General features: G+C 34.8%; 1 protein-coding gene across 1 annotated transcript in view; it reads right to left on the bottom strand.

Moving 5' to 3' along the window:
- The window catches only part of cpne4b (copine IVb), a 34172-nt gene that overhangs the window by 17471 nt on the left and 5162 nt on the right, over positions 1-11539 (bottom strand). The window contains exons 2-7 of the mRNA XM_016441997.1: positions 8697-8887; positions 7705-7884; positions 6391-6462; positions 6225-6299; positions 5647-5730; positions 5477-5566 (exon numbers count right to left, since the gene is read on the bottom strand). Of these exons, the coding sequence (XP_016297483.1) occupies positions 5477-5566; positions 5647-5730; positions 6225-6299; positions 6391-6462; positions 7705-7884; positions 8697-8867 (672 nt within the window). The 5' untranslated portion in view covers positions 8868-8887. The remainder of the gene's footprint in view (positions 1-5476; positions 5567-5646; positions 5731-6224; positions 6300-6390; positions 6463-7704; positions 7885-8696; positions 8888-11539) is intronic.

Below are 11539 nucleotides of genomic sequence, written 5' to 3'. Positions count from 1 at the left end.
ATATACACACACACACACACACACACACACACACACACACACACACACATGCATACACACGGAAACATACACTGCATACAAAAACTCATGCAATAATTCTGCTTATGATGCACCTGCAAAAATTAAACCCGTTTGTTTTTCTTACCATATTAGCAAATTGTTTTTTTTCTTGTTTTAATTTAAAATTAGTGAGACTGATACAAGGAAAAAACTATTTTGCCAATAGCATGATATAAATACATTTTTTATTACTTTAAACATAAGTCTTGTTATTATTGTTTATTAGAAAAATATTTGTGTAGTATTTACTCACCCTCATGTCCTTCTAAACCTGTATGAATTCCTGTATTGAGTTCAAAAGAAGATATTTTGAAGAATGTGGGTAACCAAACAGTTGACGGTAGCCACTGCATTTTACCATGGAAAAAAATACTATGGAAGTCAATGGCTACCGTCAACTGTTTAGTTACCCACATTCTTCAGAATATCTTCTTTTGTGTTCAACAGAAGAAAGAAATTTATAGTGGTTTGGAAAGACATGAGTTCATTTTTGAGTGAAGTATTCCTTTCTACACAACTCATACTCAAACATTTGTTTTAATCTTAGAGTTGCTTTAAAGAGCAACAAAAGCAGTGTCTCAGAAATGATAGATTGCCCATACAGTAAAAATGCACACAAAGTAAACAGTGTGTCCAAACACCAAGCACTGAAATAATCAATAATGCCACAAGAGCAGGCAAAATGAAAACGGCATCAGCTTTTCTTGCTACAGTGAGACTGAAATGTTACAGTTCATTTAGAAGATCTTTTATCTAGTCGCTGCTGAATCTGGAACAAGCTGAGGAGTCTAAAGTTTCAAGAAGCAATAAAGGATTGTTAAGGCATTTACTAGTCATACAAATGTATAGACGAACTGCAGCAGGTCATCTTGTTATCATAACACGTCTTCAATTTTAATACCTTGTGTCATGTTGTTGATTTAAAGATTTAATACTCTCGTCAGTATACTGGAGCACGTGTGTATATGTGTCATTGTGAATGTGGGTGTGTGGCAGGAGTGGCAGGAAGACAGCACACTGTAGCATTGCTGTTAATGAATCATTGATGCTGAGACATAAGCGGGTGGTAATCAAAATTTGAAGGCCATTTAAAATATTAATACAGAGATGCTGTGGTTGACTTTTCAGCTGTAGAAGCGAGAACCAGCAATAACTCAACATGCAAAACTCACACCTGCTTCTCTACTCCGTATAAAGTTGGGAAACCTCCCCAAAAAATGGATGAGGAGAGTGCAAAAAAAATTGTAATAAATAAAAAAATAAAATGAAAAAAATAAGCTCCTAAAATTAAACATTATTTTGTAAAATAATTTAATGTTTTTTTTTAAATATATGATTAATTGACTTTAATAACAGGGCTATGTTGTGAATATGTATCTTTAATTATATGAACAATGAGTAAGTCAAACCAAACTATAATGGTTCCCAGTTCATTTTGAATCACTCTAACAATATATACACACTGAGAAAACTGCATGTAGACGCACACAAAGTTTTCCTAACTAGATTTTAAATTATAATTGCACAGTTTTTGTTGCTTTTGGGTCAGTTCCATCAATATTTGTCAAAGATTTCATAAAGTGCTGAAATGATAAATGGCCATATCAAAATCTGCATAAACACATTGTTTACCGCGATGAGAAATATAACATAACCCACTTACTGTAAATTACCTCACAACTGTACTTTCCATAACTCTTTTGTCTCCTAGAAAAATTTGATGACATAATTTGCATAAATGGGTTTATGCAATTGTATCATGCTATACAACAGATGGGGCTCAGATATGGATGAAAAAACAGAGAAATTTAACCCAGCAAAACAGCAGAGTGATTGTGAGCTCGCAACATAACATGAAGGTTTAACTGCCTTGTCTTATACAACTATATCTCACAACATGAATAAAACTGCAGTGGCTCCATAACTTTGTGAATCTGAATTCAATGTGCGTTTTCACTGCAGAGACATTGCTGTCCGTGGTGCATCGAGTGTAAAGAAGTCATGAATATTAAACAAACCAGTTCATGTTTATTCAGAGACATGTCACCTAAAATAACTGTTTCCCATCTGTCTGACTATAGATGTCCTTGACTGTCCAACATCACCTACAAATATTTGGACTGAAAATGTCTTTTAACCAGCTTTAAATTAACTTGTTGCACAACTGCTCATCCAGCCACTTAGTATAATTGCCAAAGGCTTAATTCAAAGTGGCTTGTTTCCAAGCATTTAAAGCATTAGTTAATTTGCTGTAAGTGGTGATTATTTTCAAGTGAAGCTGAGAGCAGCAAAGTAAAGTGCCAACGTGGAGCTGATCAAGCGATTAAGCTCTCAACTAAACATATTCAGACATCAGCTCTTAATTTTGCTCTTTGTCTCTTTTTTGGCCCATATCTTTCACTTTCTCTAAAATGTCACCTGCACAGTATGTGAATGTTTTAGAAAGGCTTTACTTCCAAACAGCTTTTGCACAGAATCTTAGGGTGCTGCGAAGACTAAATCTCATCTAAACTCTGTGCCGTTATGAGAATACAAAGAGAATCATCTTTAAAGACAGATTATTACGATACAGCTCTCCTATCCCCACTTCTGCATTGGCATACCAATAAGAATCTTACACCTGCAGTGCTCAGATCTGTATGTGTGTGTGAGACAGAGAGAAAGAAAGAAAGAAAAAAAGAAAGTTGAAGGAAAGTAATACAATCTTAGGAGATTTCATGAGTGAATAAGCAAACACACACACACACACACACACACACACACACAAACTTCCTGCTATTAAAAAGTAGTTAAAGGGTGGTACTACAACTACACACACACTATATAAATGGAAAAAATCTTTCAATGCTGCACAGTTTCACTGAACAACTGCAATGTATCAACACCCTTTCATAAGTAATAAAGACCTAGAGTTTGAAATATTGGAGTTGTTTGAAAAAAAAAAAAGTGTTTTAAAAGTGTATTAATATAAGTCTGCTTTCAGTACAGTAACTTGTTTGTTTGCTTGTTTTTATTGCCATACCAGCATATATTGCTATTTTCGTGGCCATATCAATGTATTTTAAAAGAAATAAAAAAGTATTAACAGAGTAGCAATGAAAAACAGCATCTGACAACCGACTCACATCATTATAATAAATATTATATAAGATTTTTCATTTCTATCTTTGATAAGAAAGAAAGATTATTCCTGGTCAAATGTTTTTGAAAAATTGCTCCGATTTTTGCAAAAATGCTCAGAATAGTTTGTGTTTTCATTTCAATAAATATACTTTGCTAAATAAATGCATATTAACCATTTAATTTTAATATTTAATCTCAAGTATAATATTAATTATTTTTATATATTTTTAAATGAAATTTATTCCTGTGATGGCGAAAAAGCCATTATTCTTTATAATATGCCATGAAGCATTTCCTATTATTATTAATATATTAATATTGTTGTGGAAACTGTGATACATTCTTTTTAGGATTCTTTGATGAATAGAAAGTTTCGAAAGAACAGTATTTATTTGAAATACACTATTTGTAACAATGTAAAAAATGTAAATGTCACATGTGATTAATTCAATTAATTTTTGCTTAATTGAATGAATATATTAATTTCTTTCGAGAAAAAAAGATCACTGACCCCAAACTTTGAACAGTAGTGTACATATCAACAAAAAATTTTCATTTGCTATGTTAAATACAGAAATATTACTATTAATTTAGACAACACGTCCATGAATAGTTTTTAATCATCATAATCATCTAGATTTTAGGTTAAAAATAATATCAATGTATACTTTAAAGGAAATTAAAAGGCCTGTAACTTTAATCATTAGTTAATTTTATTAAGTCAAGTAAATAAAATACTGAATGCAAAATAATTATAAAAGAACATACAAAAGTATTTCATATCCAGTGTTGGGCAGTAACGCATTACTTAGTAACACGTTACTATAATTTGATTAATATACGTTACTGCCGCATTACATTGCTGACAGAGTGCAGTGTTTTATAATCTGGAGATTGTAAAAAGGATGTAGCACACACACTGTTGAGTCCAGTGCCAGTGGATTAGAGACCTGCTCTCCCGAGAGACCCGACGCAACAGAGTGCGGTGCGGGACAAGACTTGATAGGCGAGTGCAGAGACTCGTGTGTGTGCGCGGGATGCGGGAGAATAAAATGATTCACGGGACTCCCGCAAAATAGAAATATCTAAACATAAAATATCCAAAACAAATAAATTGTTATTCACCTATTGCACAAAAGTTACATGAACTAATATAAAATATAAACGATTAACACGTGCAAGCGTATGCAGAGTTTCTATTTAGGCTATAACACGTGTTCGCAGCGTTGAGCAATGCAGTGCTAAAATTTGCGTGCTCATGAATCCTCTCATTATAACACACGAATTGTAGACATTATGAAAGATTCATTATGCATATATTTATTGTTATAACAGAGATTTGTGAGATTGCGATGAACTGAGATGTCTTTTAGAGATTATAAATGCAGCGCTCTTTGCTGGCATTCTGCCATGCCAAACCATGCACGCAGCAGCCGCTTGCTTTAGTTAAAAATAACAGTGTTCTGTGAATGTTGATGCTTTAATAACAAATACTTATCGAGAGCGTGTATGCTGGGATTTCATAAATTTCATGGAGAAAAAAGTAACGTAACTAGTAATGTAACTAATTACTAATTACTTTTGAAATAAAGTAATCAGAACAGTAACGTGATTACTTTTAAAAGGAGTAATCAGTAATTTGATTACATTTTCAGAGTAACTTGCCCAACACTGTTCATATCAACTACCCAAATAACCTTATTAAAAAGGATTTGAATGCCACAGCACATACAGTCTAATCTAATTTTCTGATCCCAAATCTGTCATATCTTTGAAAATAACAGGATGTCTTGCTCTCTGTAAAGCTCTATAGTGCTCTTTTTAACAACTGGACCCAAAGACAGAAAGTTCTCCAACCCACGATGACTCTGTGGGCTTGAATGGACTAAATGGCTTTAACTTCAATTTCTGTCGTTGGTTCCACCATGTCTGTTCTTCTCAGGAAACTGTCAGGACCCTCCAAACAGCCGGGCTCCATTTACCCGCTCAGTAATTAGCTCACTATGAAAGATGTCAGCTGCAATGGTGACGCAGAATGGATAGGACTGCCATTACATAAATCTGCCATGATGATTCTAATCTAATGTGACCAAATGGTCATGCTGAGACCAGAATAAAAAGAAACTACGCTGACATAAATGGAGTGTGCTCACATTGCTGCAGTATATATTTCAAAGAGATGATTCACTGCTTCAAGTCAGGAATAACTCTCTAGTTATCATAATAGCATGCAAATGGTTAGGGTTTTGGTTTACAATAAATTTAGAGTGGATATAGTCAAAATATGTCTTACCTTTAACTCCCGCTCATGGTCTCCACTGCAGAGTGTGTTCAAAGAAACTTTGAATGATTTCCAGACAGGACTGAGATTGTTCATAATGGTCTGTAAGCAGAAAAATACCAGTTGACACATTTTTTTCAATATGTATTTCATATGCATTTGTGTGCAAACATCAATTTCACCTCTGTTCTGTGCACCAGTGATGCTGTGCCATCATCATTCACTCTGAAGATTTCCAGAAATGGATCCGACTTGCTAAAAAAGTCCTAAACAAAGAAAGAATCAAACGTATTCTTTTTTGTAAAGTAAATACAGCATCTACAAACATAAGTGTTCTGGAAGCTCTTTTGCAAATCAAAATCATTATTTTTGCGATTGCATTTGGTGGCGCTAGCGTTGCAGAAATTACACACTTGAGCTTTAATGAATTTTTGATTGATTCATACATCAATCCCAGGCACATTTATTGTGTAATGAATGGCCTGTCCAGCCTTTCTCTCATTTACAGACTATAACTGAATGCACATCGTTTCTTGTGTTTCTAAATAGTCCACTGTGTATTTAGACTCAAAGCTATCCTCGTTTTGTAATGAAAAATGTAAAAATAGCAGTATATTTTAATAAAATAGCAGATGATGCATTGCTCCATTTGAATTTTGGCTACTCATAAAACAGTACCGTTATCAGACAAAGACAACGGTTTTTGTTTGCCTCAATATTGTTGCAAAGTGCCTGTTGAGCAATTATCGAGATGCCACACCTTGTCATCCAGTTTCTTGGCACTGAAGGCGAGCTCCACGTAATCATCATTCCCAGACAGCTCTTCAGCTGTGACCTGTGATTTCAAAGAAGTCATCGCTCAGGTTAAGACAAAAGAGCACACATTTGCAGTGTGAATTAATTGGGGGTGAGACGTCTGTTCTTACTGTGATAGATGATTTGCCAGCTGTGTTTCCTTGCTTCAGTAAAGCTTTGGACAGTTTTCTCTGTGATACAATCTATGAAAAAAAGAGGAGTGAACATGAGGCAAACAGATACATGTATACAGACTGCAAACCCTAACAAACCTTAATATGAAAGACTTCTCCTTATAGACTTTGGTGTTTTATCTACATTTTAAATTACACATTGTGTTGTGTTTGAATATCCATAAAAGTAACGTACTATGTTAAATTACCAGTACATTTGTCATTTTTCAGTGTAATCAAAATAATTTTTTTGCTTTGTGCTCTTTTTAAAAAACCATATTTGGCATCAGACTTATGGTATTTTATGCATCACAATGAAATGAATGCTTTTAATTAGTATTATTTAGAATTATTTATGAAGGAATCTTTTAATGCTTTGAGGTCGTCAAAAATGGTTTTAAAGTTTTAATGCCAACAAAGTTAAAATAAATTATATATAATTTTTTATATTTCATTTTTTACATATATATGAATAACTTAATATATTACATTAATTTGGCAGCAGCAAGATATGCATTTCCACAAGCAAGCAGACTTATTAGAAGTTATATTAAAAGTTCTTCTACTTCATGAAGAGCATGGATGATCCACCAGGAGCCAGAAGGTTTTTCCACAAATGATTGATAACTTCATTGATAGACAGACCTACATATCTCATAAACCATGTATCAAATATGACAGCTTTACAGCATCAAAATATTTTTTTCTATTATTTCAAGTGAGTTAACAAGCTAAGCCAAAGCTAAATATAGAAGGTTAACCACATTCACCAACAAGGCTATTTACACCTCCACATATTTTAAATGGTAACATTAAATTCCTACTTTGACCAATTAAAGAAGAGTAAAAGAAATGCTGGAAACCAAATCCTTCCAAAATGTACTTATCTAGCATTTTCAACTCACAAAACCTTTCAAACCACATAATATACACTACTTGCCAAATGTAAGCGGTGGACAGCCTGAAACAAAATAAGTGTCTGTTATTAGCATCCAAATTCTTCAGGTTCTCGTCCTCACATGAAATCTCCTTTCCTCAAGTCCTCTTTATCCTCTTATGTTCCTTTATATACCGCTGGTTGTAGCCTTGTTTTATTATTAACTAGATAAAAAGAGTTTGGAGTAATAGTCCCTCTGCCCACCAGGCACCTTCCTGCTCCAGTGAGCTCTCTATCCCTTTTGAATCCACACAATCCCTCTCATGTACTCATCCTCTCTCTCACGCACTCACTCCATTCACTAGCTTTCATCTTCCCTACTGCGCTTCCGTCACCTGTCCAAGTGTGCACTCCATGGCACCCAGGAAATCAGCCTCTTTGAGTCCATTATGGTTGCTACTGATGTCATGCAGCTCAAAACGGAGGCGCTGCACTTCCTCAAAATAGTAGTCCACGGTGAAGACTTTGGAGAAAACCGGACTGATGCTGCTGCGAATCACCTCTGTCCGGTCCACCTGGAACCAATCAGAACACGGCAACTGTCACACTCCAGCGCTGCTGTTTTGATTTAATACACATTTCAGGATTTCTTCACAAATATTCACAAGTGATATATAATTTAGAATTTAAAAAAAATCAACATTTTGCATAAAGGCATTAAGCCTAAGATTTTTTTATTGCACTGTGAAATTATTTTCAGAATAATTAAGCACATTTATATTTCATTATTATTACAGTAATGCACTACTCCCATAATATATAGTAATTTTTATTGTATAGCAGTAAAAATAGTATTTTTAAAATAAAATAAGCATAAATTAAAATCTAATAGTATCAGTAAAATAATCAAATTTGGTAAAATTATCAAATTGTAGCATATCAATTTCAAGGGATAGTTTTGAATAATGTTTGTAGCATAACATTTTGGTTACCGTTGACTTCCATTGTATATACAAAAAATGCAATATTTCTCAAAAAAATCTTCTTTTATGGTCAACAGAAGGAAGTAATTCATTCAGGTTTGGAACAACATGACAGAAATTTTGAGTGAAGAATCCCTTCAAATATTGTTTTTGACATACGACAGTAACAAAAATATGAAAATGAGACATTTGGTTGCTTTACAATAGTGGAGAAAAATGTAGCAAGAATGCGCTTAATTGAGAAATGCAAGCCATTTTTACGGTTCTAAAAACCTGCTAAAAACCTAAAAGTCTTCTATACACATGATAGATTCTGTTTTTGCATAGGTGAAAATAAGATGTTCCTTCATGAAAACCATCATTCTATTTGTGCTAGAGAAAACAAAACCTGAACATAAACACACCTCAAACCACTGTCCATGGGACTGCATCTTGAGGACAACACAGGGGTCAGGCTTGGACAGAGCATCTCTGTCAGATATTCCTTTACAGGCCACACGGAGCTCCACTTTTGTCAGACATGGGCTGTTGAAGAGGCCCAGCGTGGTGGCAGCAGACTCGTAGATGTTACTCATTTTGAGTTCCCACGTTCAAGCTGTGAAAAAAAAAATGTTTAGTTAAAACGTTAAAGCATGACATAGAACAGATATGAGATACACTACCATTCAAAAGTTCAAAAAGGGTCAGAAGGATATTGTTTTAAAGAAACTAATACTTCTAATTAGCAAGGATGCAATTACATTGATCAAAAGTGACAGTAGAAACTTTTACATTGCAAAAAAATCAATTACAAAAAATGAAGTTTTGAACATTCTATTCATAAAAAAATAATATATCATGGTTTCCACCAAAATCAGCAGCGCAACAAAAAAATGTATCCTGAGCACCAATTCAGCAATGCAAAATTTTTACTGTATTTATATTTATATCTATTAAAAATCTATTCATCAAAGAATCATGAAAAATAACGCATGATGGTTTCCACAAAAAATCTAAATGCAGCATTAATGACATGCTTTTCCAGCAATAACACAGACCTAATTTGACAAAATCCTAACTTTGATCACTTTTCAAAGACAAAATGTATTATAACAATGTTCTGAAGTTCTACATTGCAGCAAACATATTTGCTAAACTTGCAATCAGTCCAAAAAAGTGAGATGCAGTGCCTAAACTTGCATGCACAATCACCAAACATGAATTGCATTAAACGTTATTTTAATATCTAATTATTTTAAATATCGTTTTTAATATATTATTATTTTACTATATTTATGTTTATTTGAATATGGCATCACAAAAACTTAAAGGCTGAGAGCAAGAGCGTGCTTTTTTATCAGTGCACCATCTCCATTCAAACAAAACTGCCCCACTTTTTGTTTGTTCACACGACGGTTACCATAAGAAGAGGTTTCTACCTCATCTGACCCTTAAAAAAATGCTTTAACTGGTGCAGTCTCATGGTTGATTCAGTTATATTAAATAACATGTTTGAACTTCACCAGTTATGTTCAGATGAAGCACGTTTTATAGGTTCGCTGACAAAACATTTTTACACTGTAGTCTCTAGAGCAGGGGTGGGCAAACTTGGCCCTTCCAGGCCACTTTCCTTCAGAGGTTAGCTCCAACCCTAATCAAACACACCTGAACCAGCTAATCATTGTCTTCAAGACTACTAGAAGGCTACAGGCAGGTGAGTCATGTGAGGGTTGGATCAAATCTCTGCAGGAAAGTGGCCTGGAAGGGCCAAGTTTTCCCATCACTGCTCTAGAGGACGGCAGTCCTTGAAATAATTTGAATGAATTATGTTACACCTTTGAATAGACAAGTTCGAGCACGATAAGTGTGTTGATTAAAACAGAAACTCTGTTTGTTAAGTCAGAGACACCAATAACGTTGCTTTATAATGAAATTGCTCTTCAGTCAGGCACCATGTGGAATGAGCTCAGCGTCGTCCCCGTGGGAGAGAAGCGCTGACCCCAATACTCTGAGACCATACCACAGAGAACGTGCATCTCTGTGTGTTACTTAATTATTCATGCCCTCTGCTTCCTTTGAGTGCCACATTTTTGTTATCATTATTGTTATTTTTTAGAAAAAAAGAGGCTGACGTGCAGTTACTGCCGGCTGAAACACTTCAGAGACTTCTAGCCCTGCAAGATGGACAAAACTATTGCTTGCAACCCCTATGAGTTCTTACAGTAAGCAATCCTAAACGTCACACTTTGGTGCAGCATTTTAATGCACCTGGCCAGATTAACTGAGGTGACTGCATGTGAATAGCGGGTGTTCACGTACTGTACATGTACTGTTGTGTTCCCATGTATTTGCATTGCATGTCCTGAAACAATCCGGGAAAGCATGGAGTTTTCTGCAATATTATAAATAATCAAGTGCAGTGTGCTGCTGGACAGCCTCATGTGGACCAATGGCCTAGTTTTCATGATGTTAATTTAAAGGGGTCATATGATGCTGCTAAAAAGAACATTATTTTGTGTATTTGGTGTAATGTGTTTATGCGGTTTACGCCTGTTTCACACATACTCCGTCTGCAGTGCGTATGCGGTGCGTGTGCGTTACGTATGCGGTGCAGAAGCAGCACGGACTCATTGTGTTTTCACACAGGACGCGTTTGCAGTTCGCTCCTGATCCGCGGCTGTTTACCACAAACACAACATTTATTCATTATTTTGATTTCAAATCCAAACGTAGTTAGCCTATACTGAAAGTGTTTTTTCAGCATTGTGATCCTCTTTTGTCACAGTACAGTTACACAATCTTTCAGACATATTCACGTTTAAACTCAATTAATATAAACAGCGTATTAAATGCATTTGGCTTTTAGATGTGTATATTAAATTGCTCAAGCAAGTGGAAACACATTTGAATACAGCATATAGCTTTCTTGTGCTAGGTTATCACACATATTTTAAATTAAAGCTAACACTGACAGAAACAGTCGGCTCTAGTGCCTTTTACATTTAAATCTTTATTACAAACAGTCCCGCGGGTCTTAAAGAATGTTGTTTTTCTACCTCCACACGACACAAGTGCATATGTTGCCTTGTTTATCTAAAAATGCACTTTTATTTGTTTTAAACCTAGCCAAAAAGCCCATGAAACACAGTAGACTTTAATTATATCTATTTATTGTGAAATTACTACATTTCGGTCTCAATCCATGTTAATTTTTACCGCGAACAAAGCGCTGTCACTTTAATTCAGCGCGTGCAGCACAGCAGAAATA

This window comes from Sinocyclocheilus anshuiensis, unplaced genomic scaffold (genome assembly GCF_001515605.1).
Source record: "Sinocyclocheilus anshuiensis isolate Anshui unplaced genomic scaffold, SAMN03320099.WGS_v1.1 scaffold195, whole genome shotgun sequence".
Lineage (NCBI taxonomy): Eukaryota > Metazoa > Chordata > Actinopteri > Cypriniformes > Cyprinidae > Sinocyclocheilus > Sinocyclocheilus anshuiensis.
This window is presented reverse-complemented; position numbering and strand designations above follow the sequence as displayed.